This window comes from Pipistrellus kuhlii, unplaced genomic scaffold (assembly GCF_014108245.1).
Source record: "Pipistrellus kuhlii isolate mPipKuh1 unplaced genomic scaffold, mPipKuh1.p scaffold_m20_p_64, whole genome shotgun sequence".
NCBI lineage: Eukaryota > Metazoa > Chordata > Mammalia > Chiroptera > Vespertilionidae > Pipistrellus > Pipistrellus kuhlii.
In genome coordinates, this window is record NW_023425567.1 from 1,565,501 (window position 1) to 1,577,918 (window position 12,418).

The 12,418-nt window shown below is 62.6% G+C and overlaps 1 protein-coding gene across 1 annotated transcript in view; it reads left to right on the plus strand.

Moving 5' to 3' along the window:
• The window catches only part of EFCAB6 (EF-hand calcium binding domain 6), a 101,327-nt gene that overhangs the window by 69,586 nt on the left and 19,323 nt on the right, over nucleotides 1–12,418 (plus strand). The window contains exons 19-21 of the mRNA XM_045575100.1: nucleotides 2,430–2,526; nucleotides 6,518–6,636; nucleotides 10,188–10,388. Coding sequence (XP_045431056.1) covers nucleotides 2,430–2,526; nucleotides 6,518–6,636; nucleotides 10,188–10,388 — 417 coding nt within the window. The remainder of the gene's footprint in view (nucleotides 1–2,429; nucleotides 2,527–6,517; nucleotides 6,637–10,187; nucleotides 10,389–12,418) is intronic.

Genomic DNA, 12,418 nt, shown 5'->3' on the forward strand with positions numbered 1-12,418 from the left:
CAGGGAGAGCCCCTCGTCCGAGCTGGGCCTCCGCGCCCGCCCACGGAGCAAAGGAAGGCTGCTCGCCTGCCGGACCCGGGGCGGGGGGGGGGGGGGAGGTGTCGTCTCCGGAAGTCACGGAGGACCTTCCGTGTGGCACAGCGACAGCGCAGAGCGGGCTTCCCCCCTGGTGGTCACCGGAGCTGGCCCATCGCACGGGAGTGTGGGCACCAATGTCCTAGAAGGCACCGGAACGAGGACTTTTCACCCCACCCCCGGGGAGGAGCAGTATTACTGCTGAGTTTGTGGGTGCTCGTCACGGTGACTGGCTCCGCCTGCTCTGCGTGTGTGCGGGCAGTGGACGTGCCAGCAGCGCCGTCGGGCAGGTGGGAGCCCTGGCTCCGCTCCCGGGCCCAGGCCTCTGCAGTCCCGGGAGCTGCTGCCCGTCACATCATGGGAACAAACTGCTATGGACCAGCTCCTGAGCGCAGCGCCACCCACAGGCTGAGGGTGAGGGTGCAGCGGATCTCCCCTGGGAGGAGTGACTGGAAGGGGACCCGGAGGAGGTGGTTCGGGTACAAAGGAGAAGGTGCTGAGCAGGGTTGGGCTGGTGGGGATGCTGTGGAATCATGTCTCTTCCATCGTGCCCTGTCCGGGCCCCTGCCTGCGCCGTTCCCGCAGCTCCCACCCCACACCGCAGCCTCTGCAGCGGGGACAGTGCCCAGCGCTGCGGTGCCAGCCCGGATGAACTCTGCGGGCCAAGCCCTGCCCCCCTCACATCCCCCCGCCCCCGGGCCCGGGGTTCAGTGTCACCATCCCGGTACCTGTGCTCCCGGCCTGCGTCCCGGGCAGAGGGTCACGGTCACAGCGGCGCTGTGAGGGTCACACAGACCTCCGCCCCGCAGCGGGGCCCGGCATTGCTGCGTGTTCTCACCTGGGAACACGTGGGTGTTTGCGTCCTGCCTGGTTGTCCGGGGCCTCCTAGAGACAGTCACGGACGGGCTCCCTGGGCCTCGGTCGGCCCCTCCCGTCCCCCGAAGCCGGAGCCCGCAGGGAAGTGTGCGGGCCAGCATGCGCATGTGGCCGCAGGTCAGGGAACTGCCCGTGGGGGCTGCAGGGAAAACGCTGCCATGCAGACCTGGGCGCCGGGGAGCGCAGGTCCCCAAGTGGATCAGGCCCCTCCCCTCCCGGGAGAATCTGAGGGCACGACAGTCTCACACTTCCCTACCTGGTTTGGGGGAATAAGAATCCAGGTACCCGCCTTCCTCCAGCCTCAGCCTTCGCTGCGCCTCGCTGTGGCATCACTGAAGCAGGAGCACAGGCCCTTTTTCAGTTAGTTATTTTTTATTCTTTTAATAATTCAGAGAGGGCGGGAGAGGAGGGAGACAGGAACATCAGCCCCGCACGTGCCCTGCCCTGGAATCAAACCACGACCTCCTGGTCACAGGTCCCTCCTGGTCACAGGTCCCTCCTGGTCACAGGTCCCTCCTGGTCACAGGTCCCTACTGGGTCACAGGTCCTTCCTGGGTCACAGGTCCCTCCTGGTCACAGGTCCCTCCTGGGTCACAGGTCCTTCCTGGTCACAGGTCCCTCCTGGGTCACAGGTCCTTCCTGGGTCACAGGTCCCTCCTGGTCACAGGTCCCTCCTGGGTCACAGGTCCTTCCTGGGTCACAGGTCCCTCCTGGGTCACAGGTCCCTCCTGGTCACAGGTCCCTCCTGGGTCACAGGTCCTTCCTGGTCACAGGTCCCTCCTGGGTCACAGGTCCTTCCTGGTCACAGGTCCCTCCTGGGTCACAGGTCCCTCCTGGTCACAGGTCCCTCCTGGGTCACAGGTCCTTCCTGGGTCACAGGTCCCTCCTGGGTCACAGGTCCTTCCTGGTCACAGGTCCCTCCTGGGTCACAGGTCCCTCCTGGTCACAGGTCCCTCCTGGGTCACAGGTCCCTCCTGGTCACAGGTCCCTCCTGGGTCACAGGTCGACGCTCAACCAGGAGCCAGGCCCGTCGGGCCACAGGCTCTTTCCCCGGCTCACGTCGCCCAGGGCGCAGATCCGCAGCCTCAGCCTTGCTTTGCGCCTGCGCTGAGGCCGGAGTCTGAGCCGCTGCCCGGCCTCCCCCATCGTTGCCTCGGTCCGAACTGTCATGGCAGCGCGTGACCCAGAAGGAAAGCTTTGAGCTGTTTTCTTCCGCGGACACCGGTGTGTCGCTGTCTCTCCCTGGGAGGACAGAGGAGCTGTCTGCTGTGTGAGCCGCAGAGAAAGTGTAATCGCACTTATCTGAAAATAAACCACGTTTAATAAGGCCTCCCTGGCGCACAGCTGGGAACTAATTAGACCAGGTGCGGACCAGAACTCCAACGGGCTCTCTGAACCGGGGGCAGGGGACCCCTCAGGGGATAAATGTGCCCGTTACATGTAAACACAGCCACTTACTGACTTATTTTTCTTTTAAGACAAAAGGAGAAGGTCACGGATTCAGAACTAGCTTGTGAGCAGGCTCACCAGTACCTTGTCACCAAAGCAAAGAAAAGGTGGAAAGACCTGTCTAAGGTAAGAGCGCCATCTTTTCCCCGGAGGAAAGGAAATCTCTCTCAGGGTCTGAGACCACTGGTGACGTCCGGTCCGGCCCCTGAGACGGTGGGGGGACGGCATTGCACCCCCATGCCATGGGACCGTGTAGTCTGAAGTGCTTTCAGGTCAGACGCTCACACCCACGGTCAGTCGCGGCGTGGAAAGGTCAGTGGCTGTGGGCGTCACAGGGCCGGAATCCTGGCGTGAAATACAAACTGCAGTGACACGTGAGGCGTCATGCTCTTTCCCGTGAGTGAGCCTGGGTTTGTACAGCAGCCCCTCCTGCGCTGCCCAGGTGGTGGGAAGCTGGTTGAGGGTGAGTGCCCTCCTTGTGTCAGATGGGAAACACAGTGCCCCCTGCAGGCCGCAGACCGAATGCCCACCCATGGCCTCACTTGGAAAGTACCCTTAAAACTGCTGGGCAGCCGAAACCGGTTTGGCTCAGTGGATAGAGGGTCAGCCTGCGGACTGAAAGGTTCCAGGTTTGATTCCGGTCAAGAACATGTACCTTGGTTGCGGGCACATCCCCAGTAGGGAGTGTGCAGGAGACAGCTGATCGATGGTTCTCTATCATCGATGTTTCTAACTCTCCGTCCTTCTCTCTCTTCCTCTCTGTAAAAAAAATAATAAAAATATATATTTTAAAACTGCTGGCAGTCTCTCTCAAAGCATGTCCCCACTTTGTTTCATTTGGTCATTTCTTCCTGTGTCTTGGCCTATGCCCAGGTGAGGGTGGCTCTGTGAAGATCTTCTGAGTTCCTGGGCTCCCTGTCCCCTCTCTTCATCCCCTCTCCCCCCTTCCTAGCCCCCTCTCTTTAGTCCCCTCTCCTTAGTCCCCTCTCTCTAGTTCCCTCTCCCCTGTCCTCTGTTTCTAGACCCCTCTCTCTAGACCCCTCTCCCGAGCCCCCTGTCAGCCAGATTGCCCCTAACTGCCCTCCCCTGCAGGCCTGGTCACCCCTAACTGCCCTCCCCTGCAGGCCTGGTCACCCCTAACTGCCCTTCCCTGCAGGCCTGGGTCTTCCCCAACTGCCCTTCCCTGAAGACCCAGTTGCCCCCAACTTTCTTCCTCTGCTGCCCTGGTTACCCCTAACTGCCCTCCCCTGCAGGTTTGATCACCTCCAACTGCCTTCCCTTGCAGGCCTGGTCCCTCCCAACTGTCCTCCCCTGGGCCATCTTGTGGTAGCCATCTTGTGTCCACATGGGGGCAGCCATCTTGTGTGTTGGAGTGATGATCAATTTGCATATTACTCTTTTATTAGATAGGATGTGCACATCTATGTCTTACAATGTACATACGGTGTTTCCCCGAAAATAAGACATCCTCCAAAAATAAGACCTACTTACAGGTTTCCTCCTGAGTGAAATATAAGGCATCCCCCCAAAATAAGGCCCCCCTAGGCTAAACATGAGAGATTTGGTCCACTGATTCTGAAAGAAATGGAGTCATAAGAAATTTACCAGGAAATTCAGGAATTGGATTGTTATGATGATGTTCCAGAAGATGATGACATGATTGTCATTGAATAAATGAGTAAGTTCTTGATACTGTAGGATTCACAATTTGTCTGGTTTGTGTTAACAACTACCATACTACTGTACCGTATACAGGTAATAAATTTCCTTAATTTTCATTTAACAATAAATGTGTACCATATTCTTCTTCATGGAAAAATAAGGCATCCCCTGAAAATAAGACCTAGTGCATTTTTGGAGCAAAAATTAATGTAAGACACTGTCTTATTTTCGGGGACACAGGGTAGTAGTAATGTATATGTATCCTTAAATGCGTTTAAGTCGTCACGATGTCCTGCAAATCATGTCCCCGTGTAACCAGCGCCCGGATGGAGGAAGAGAAGGTTGCCAGGCTCCCTCCCCCTGTGCGGGGCCGGGCAGCACCTGCTCTGGCTTTGTGGCCACGGCCTTCAGTGACCACGTGGCCCCGGCGCCCTCCATTGCTGTGTCTGTCCCTCCGGCGCATGTGGCAGTGTCCCCTGCACTCAATGAGCATTTGTGGTGACTAATGGGATGGCGGCTTTCGCCTTACCTGTCGGGCAGGCTGCTTCCTGTGATGCGTGCGCCTTTGTGTGGTGCTCACACTGGGCTGCCTGCCCCCTTCCCCCGGCCAGCCGGAGCCCTCGCTGTGGATGGGTGGCCAGTCTTTCGTGGGGCCACGCCGGGCACGTGCCTCTCCCAGTCCGCGCTCTGCCTGCACGCTGTGAGGGGCTGTCTGGTGAAATGGAGTGCCTTTCCATGCAGTGAGGTGTTCTGATGTCACTGGTCTTGTTGAAGAAGCCAGGACAGTGTCCGCCTTCCCTCCTGGGCGCTTAGCACTTCCACGCTCGGGGCCTGCAGTGGGCTCCCGCCCTGCGTGTCGTGAGGCAGGGCCAGCTCCCTGCTTCCACACGCCATCAGCCCTCCTCGCTCCATTCTCTGTAAAGTCCACCCGCCCTGCCTCGAGGCCCTGGCAGCGTTCTGTCCTGTTGGTCCGGGCACCAACGCCGCCTCCCCAGAGACACCGTCCTGGTCAGCGGGCGGCCAGCCGCGGCCCGGCCCTCGCCCTCCAGGGGTTTCTGAGTCCGTTTGTCAGGTTCCACCAAGAAAGCAGAGCCTGCCGGGCGTTTGCTGTTTGGCCTCCTCAGTCCACGGGGAGTGGGAGGAGCTGTATTTTCTAGACTCTCCCCCTCAAGCTGCAGACTCTTCTGTGGAGAAGTTCTGTAGGCATTCGGAAGGTTGTCTCCTAGGACTTCCTATGTTTGATGCTATTTGAAAACACTATTTTCTAAAATCCATGGTCTGTGTCTGGTACCTAAAACCATGGCGGTTTCGCCTGTTGACATGGAATCCGGAGCTCTTGCTGAATTCGTTTGTCCTAAGACTTCATTTGTGGATTCTGCTGTTCCTGCGCATACAGCCAGCTCCCCTGTGAACAATGGTGGGGTGTTGTCTCTGGTCCCAGGGTCATCCTTTTCGCCCCTCTTTCTTGCTAACCCGCCCTGACCCCCACAAGATATGCCCTTGCCGCATTCCTCATCCTGGGGCTCTCGGTCCCTCATCGGGGGGGGGGGCTATGGCTGGTGGTCGGAAGCGGTGTAAGGCAGTGCTGAGTGCCCGGGGTACCTCCTCATCTGGTCTGTGGTCCCCTCAAATCCCCAGTCAGCCCCCAGTCACCCCTCAGGGACATTAAAATGGCACCGCAGCAGCTTGCCATGATGGGGTGGGGAGGGGCAGGGGGAGGGGGAGAGTCCCACGTCCCTCATTCCTCTCCGAAGCCGCTGCTCTGAGATGTAGAGCAGGAAGCCCTCCACCCCCCCCCCCCCCGGCCCGGGGTGTGTGTGTGTAGGGGGGCGGGGGATAGGGGGGCGGGACGGGCTTTATTCTCATTGTCTAGAGCCCAGTGTGTCTGTCAGGAGAAGAGTCCGGCTCACACCTGAGACCACGCGCTCCCTGAGGCCAGCCGCGGGCCGAGTCCTGTCCTGGGTGCTCCTCACCTGCCGAGTGGAGAGGAGGCGCTGGGCCTCCGGGGAGAGAGGAGGCGGCTGGGCCTCCGGGGAGAGAGGAGGCGCTGGGCCTCCGGGGAGAGAGGAGGCGGCTGGGCCTCCGGGGAGAGAGGAGGCGGCTGGGCCTCCGGGGAGAGAGGAGGCGCTGGGCCTCCGGGGAGAGAGGAGGTAGTCGGCAAACTGTGGCCCACGAGTCACATGCAGCTCTTTGGCCCCCCGAGTGTGGCTCTTCCACAAAATACCACGGCCTGGGCGAGTCTATTTTGAAGAAGTGGCGTTGGGAGAAGTTTAAGTTTAAAAAATGTGGCTCTCCAAAGAGATTTCCGTCGTTGTGCTGTTGGTATGTGGCTCTGTGGACTAAAGAGTTTGCCGACCACTGGGTTAGGATGCTCCAGAGATTGACAGCAGGAAGCCCTCTTTCCCGCCACAGACACGCGTGCTGTGCTGCTCACTGCTGCCTCCTGATGTTGTAGAATTTTACAGAAACCGACCATGAGGGCAACAGCATCCTTCGTCGCCGGGACATAAAGAACGCGCTGTACGGCTTCGACATCCCCCTCACGCCGCGGGAGCTGGACAAGCTGTGGATGCGGTGAGCGGCTCCTTCCCGGCACCAGCCTGCCTTCCGTCACTGCTGGGGGTGAGGGGGCCTGTCTGTCTGGGCCCTGCGCCCTGGCTCCTGTGCCTGCACCCCGGCTCACCCCGCCTCACCCCGCCTCACCCCGGCTCCTGTGCCCGCACCCCGGCTCACCCCGGCTCACCCCGGCTCCTGTGCCCGCACCCCGGCTCACCCCGCCTCACCCCGCCTCACCCCGCCTCACCCCGGCTCCTGTGCCCGCACCCGGCTCCTGTGCCCACACCCCGGCTCACCCCGGCTCACCCCGGCTCCTGTGCCCGCACCCCGGCTCCTGTGCCTGCACCCCGGCTCCTGTGCCCACACCCCGGCACCTGTGCCCGCACCCCAGCTCCTGTGCCCGCACCCCGGCTCCTGTGCCCGCACCCCGGCTCCTGTGCCCGCACCCCGGCTCCTGTGCCCGCAACCCGGCTCCTGTGCCCGCACCCTGGCTCACCCCGGCTCACCCCGGCTCCTGTGCCTGCACCCCGGCTCACCCTGGCTCACCCCGGCTCCTGTGCCCACACCCCGGCTCCTGTGCCCGCACCCCAGCTCCTGTGCCCGCACCCCGGCTCACCCCGGCTCACCCCGGCTCCTATGCCCACACCACGGCTCACCCCGGCTCACCCCGGCTCCTATGCCCACACCCCGGCTCACCCTGGCTCACCCCGGCTCCTGTGCCCGCACCCCGGCTCACCCCGGCTCACCCCGGCTCCTGTGCCCGCACCCCGGCTCACCCCGGCTCACCCCGGCTCCTGTGCCCGCACCCCGGCTCCTGTGCCTGCACCCCGGCTCCTGTGCCCACACCCCGGCACCTGTGCCCGCACCCCAGCTCCTGTGCCCGCACCCCGGCTCCTGTGCCCACACCCCGGCTCCTGTGCCCGCACCCCAGCTCCTGTGCCCGCACCCCGGCTCCTGTGCCCACACCCCAGCTCCTGTGCCCACACCCCGGCACCTGTGCCCGCACCCCAGCTCCTGTGCCCACACCCCGGCACCTGTGCCCGCACCCCAGCTCCTGTGCCCGCACCCCAGCTCCTGTGCCCGCACCCCGGCTCCTGTGCCCACACCCCGGCTCCTGTGCCCACACCCCGGCTCACCCCGGCTCACCCCGGCTCCTATGCCCACACCCCGGCTCCTGTGCCCACACCCCGGCTCACCCCGGCTCACCCCGGCTCCTATGCCCACACCCCAGCTCCTGTGCCCGCACCCCGGCTCCTGTGCCCACACCCCGGCTCCTGTGCCCACACCCCGGCTCACCCCGGCTCACCCCGGCTCCTGTGCCCGCACCCCGGCTCCTGTGCCCGCACCCCGGCTCCTGTGCCCTGCAGCAAGCAGCCTGGTTAGCATCCCCGTGGCAGCACCCCGGGCAGATGTCTGACACGCTTCCACCTCCGGGTCCAGGCCCCTGTCTGAACCCCGTCCCCCGGGCTGCGGGGCCCCGCGTCCTCTCGGGGCACGCTCAGGAAGCGCTCAGGCCGCTTCTCAGCCCTTCGTGTTTCCCAGGAGGGCGGGTGTTGGCCAGTTTGGAATCGGGGGGCTGCTTTGTGTCTAATTTAGAAAGCAACTTGAGATCCTTCCAAAGCTTCCTTTGTTCAGATCAGTTCCCACACGGGCCAGGGAGCCCCGCCCGCTTTCTTTCTCAGGAGTCAGATCGGGGGTCCCTCTGATGGCCGAGGGCTGGGCGCAGCGGGCACACGCGTGGGCTCCCTCACAGACAAAGTCATCTTCTTCATTGTAACCAGTGGAGACAGGCAGGGGGTGGCTGTCCGGGCTGGGTCCGCGCTCCCTCAGCCTCTCGGCCCGGGAGCAGAGGGGGCTCGCTCTGCACAGGGAAGCGCCCGCACTGCCACGCAGGCATCGCCGCGCCACCCCGGAGCGTGACGCCGCGACCTCTTTAAACACAGGCCTGGTCCTCGTGACTCCCATTCCCCTAGCCCAGTGGTCAGCAAACTCATTAGTCCGCAGAGCCAAACATCCACAGCACAACGATTGAAATTTCTTTGGAGAGCCAAATCTTTTAAACTTAAGCTTCTTCTAGCGCCACTTCTTCAACATAGACTCGTGGTACTTCAGCATAGACAGGTGAGGTATTTTGTGGAAGAGCCACACTCAAGGGGCCAAAAAGCCGCATGTGGCTCGTGAGCCGCAGTTTGCCGACCACGGAGCTAGGAAATCACACCCGCAAGTGCCATCTGTATTGGTCAGATGAGGACCAAGATCTGCTGTTAAAATAAATAAGGCTTCTTTTTCCCCTTTAAAGAAAATTGGCCATTTGCCATAACACGCTTTATTTGAAGTAATTCTATTCCAATGACGTTGGGAGAGAAAGCCCTCCATTGTGCCTTTTTGAGTGAGTTGTGACTCAGGAGGAGGTCGGTGAGAGGAGGCGACACCAAAGGTGCGGAGTAACTCTCCTCTCCCTCCTGTCGTTTCCTCCGGCCTGTGCCGGCACCGCTACAGAGGCAAGGCGGTCCCACTCCCGGGCTTTCTTCCCCTGAAGCTTTCCGAGGCCTCTCCTCTACCCGCACTCCTCCCGGGGGCTCCGTGACACGCTGCCCGGAGCTTCCCGCGGGCACAGCGGGTTCCAGCCGGCAGCTTGGCCGGCGAGCAGACGCGGCTGCTGTCTGGTGGGGTGGCCGGGACACCTTGTCTGGGTGCTGTCTGTTAGGTGGCTGGGACCACCTTGTCTGGGTGCTGTTAGGTGGCCGGGACACCTTGTCTGGGTGCTGTCTGTTAGGTGGCCGGGACACCTTGTCTGGGTGCTGTCTGGTGGGGTGGCTGGGACCACCTTGTCTGGGTGCTGTCTGTGGGGGTGGCCAGGACACCTTGTCTGGGTGCTGTCTGTTAGGTGGCCGGGACCACCTTGTCTGGGTGCTGTCTGTTAGGTGGCTGGGACCACCTTGTCTGGGTGCTGTCTGTGGGGGTGGCCAGGACACCTTGTCTGGGTGCTGTCTGGTAGGGTGGCCGGGACACCTTGTCTGGGTGCTGTCTGTTAGGTGGCCGGGACACTTTGTCTGGGTGCTGTCTGTTAGGTGGCTGGGACCACCTTGTCTGGGTGCTGTCTGTTAGGTGGCTGGGACCACCTTGTCTGGGTGCTGTCTGTGGGGGTGGCCAGGACACCTTGTCTGGGTGCTGTCTGGTAGGGTGGCCGGGACACCTTGTCTGGGTGCTGTCTGTTAGGTGGCCGGGACACTTTGTCTGGGTGCTGTCTGTTAGGTGGCTGGGACCACCTTGTCTGGGTGCTGTCTGTTAGGTGGCTGGGACCACCTTGTCTGGGTGCTGTCTGTGGGGGTGGCCAGGACACCTTGTCTGAGTGAGCCCTGTGGGACAAGAAATGGTTACACACACCCCGTGCCTGGCGTGGCCTGGGGACTTGGTAAATTCAGGCTCCGAGCAGGCGGCCTGAGGCCCGAGGTCCTGGTCACAGGCCCTGGGCGAGCCGGTGCTGCTGGCCGGCGGAGCTGCGGGCGCGGGGCCGGGCCCTGGCGGTGCCGTCGCCGCGGCACTGACCGCATTTGCTGTGTCTGCAGCTATGACACCACGGGGAGAGGGCACGTCACGTTCCCCGAGTTCGTGCAGCAGCTGGGGATCACGTACTCGGCGGACGTGCACCGGCCCTACTCGGAGGACCGCTCCAACTTCATGGGCCACTTCACCAAGCCACCGGAGCAGGAGCCTTCGCGGGAGCAGCGCCCGGAGCAGCGTCCGGAGCAGCACCCAACACCGCCACAGTCGCTGCCACCGCCTCCGGCACCGCCTCCTCCGAGCAGGGATGAGGCCGAGCCAGCCAGGTGAGCCAGGGCGTGTCCCGGGCCGGGAGCCGCCATCTGACCGCCGGCGTCCGAGCAGACATTGTTCTGAGCTGCGGCCCCCGGGCTGGCGAGGGGATGGAGCTGACGGTGCACTTGCTGCCGGGTGCTGGGCCCGGTGCTGTCACAGCCCCGGAGCGCCCCCGGGCCCGCCCTCTGCCCGGAGACTGTCCTCTCAGGCATCACTGTGCGTGCCCGGCCCTGTCCGGGCAGCTGGGATGCAAGGGCGTGAACACACTCCTGTCTCGGCCAGCGCCTGACACCAATAGGCCCGGCGAATATCTGCAGAATGAGTGAGTGAGCAAGCGAGTGAGCGCGTCTCGGACTCAGCTCGTCTGTGTTAAGGACTTTATGCAGCCGAGGCCCTCAGGTCGGCAGTGGGCAGGGATGCTTGCCGGAGTTCCCACGCTGGTCCCAGGGAGCGCGGGGTGTGAAGAGGGGCCCCTAAGGCCACGAAACCGCTGCTGCCACGCTGCCTGGATGGCGGGTGTGACCGAGGGCTGAGGAAAGGCATTGGACGGCAGCCCGTGTGACTGCAGGGCCCGGCCGCGAGGCCCAGGAGGGGCGTGCAGAGGTCCCGCCAAGCCGTGTTGAACTGTGGGACCAGGAGGGTCATCTTCACGTGGAAAACCAGTTACCAATGTCGTACCTTAAAAGTGTGTGGTATGGGAGCGGGCTTTGCCATGCTTGAGTGACCACAGAGCTGGGCAGATTTTCCTGGCCCGTCTTCGTCCTGGTCCCCCATCGGCACTGTCCCGGCCTGGGCCCTGCCCACTGCCCCTGCCCCCTGCTGCCCGGGAGTGTGCCACCTGCTGTCACTTCGGCTCTGGCCCCGCCCCTCAGAGAGCCCGCGAGTGAGTGAGTGACTTGTTGCTGAAGAACCCCCAAAGGCAATAAGAGGCCCAGCAGCGCAGAAAGGAGGTGCAAGACCCTGGGAGCGGGGGTGGAGGGGGGGCAGGGGGTGAAGGGGAAGGCAGCGTGCCGCCCTGATTGGGAAGTGACTGAGTTATAAAGGATGGAAAGTAAGGAAAAATATGCCTAAGACTGGTATAAACCAAACGAGCCCCAGCACTAATGAAAAGGTGCGTTTATCTTTACCAGGCAGGCCGGCCTCCTTACCCGCCCTCCCCTCCCCCCGCCGCGTGTGAGCAGCGAGGTGGGAGGGGCGCCCAGCCCCACGCCCCCGGCCGCTCTGCCCTGTCCTCCACTGGGAGCCGTGGAGCGGGAGGGAGGGATTCCTGATCGCCGAGCCCAGCCGCCCTCTCGTCCTCGGCAGGGTCAGCCTCCTACTCCATTAACCACAGCCCCCGTTTTCTCAGCGCCGTCGGGGGCAGCACTGTCCATGGCCCTTCAGACGCCGCGTCGATAAGTGCCGGGCAGCAGTCCCCCGGGTCGTCCTTAAGGTCCAGTGTTTGCAGGACTCTCCCCTCGTTTCTCCTGACTGATGAGATTGGCAGGCGGGAGTGACCAATGGTGGTGCATTTGCCTCTTAAACCTGAGGGGATGGTTCTGTCCGAAGTGCATGACGCATTGTTTGCATCTGGAAAAGCCCTCTTTCAAACTCGGGGTGTTTCCCAGGCCTTGCTTTTTCTCTGCCTGAGTCCGAGCTGACGACTTGGAATCAGTGCCGCCCTCGGGGCCGGCCACCTCTGGGCCAGTCCTAGGACGCAGAGCCGGGGCCGCTCAGCCGCCTCAGAGGCGGTGGGGGGCGCGGTGGCCGTCCACAGGCCACGACAGTGGCCCCTGGGCTTCCGTGTCACTGTTCAGACCAGGAACCGACGGGAACCCAGAGCCGCATCTGTCACCGTGCGGCGAGCTCTGTGCTCTGAGCCTCACGCAGGCGTGGACAAGCCGCTGCTCAGTGCGGCGGGAGAGGCTTGGGGAGACCTGGTGGGAGGAGTGCCATCCACAGCTGCCCACACTCTCAGTCCCCAACATTCTTTGTGGTCAGA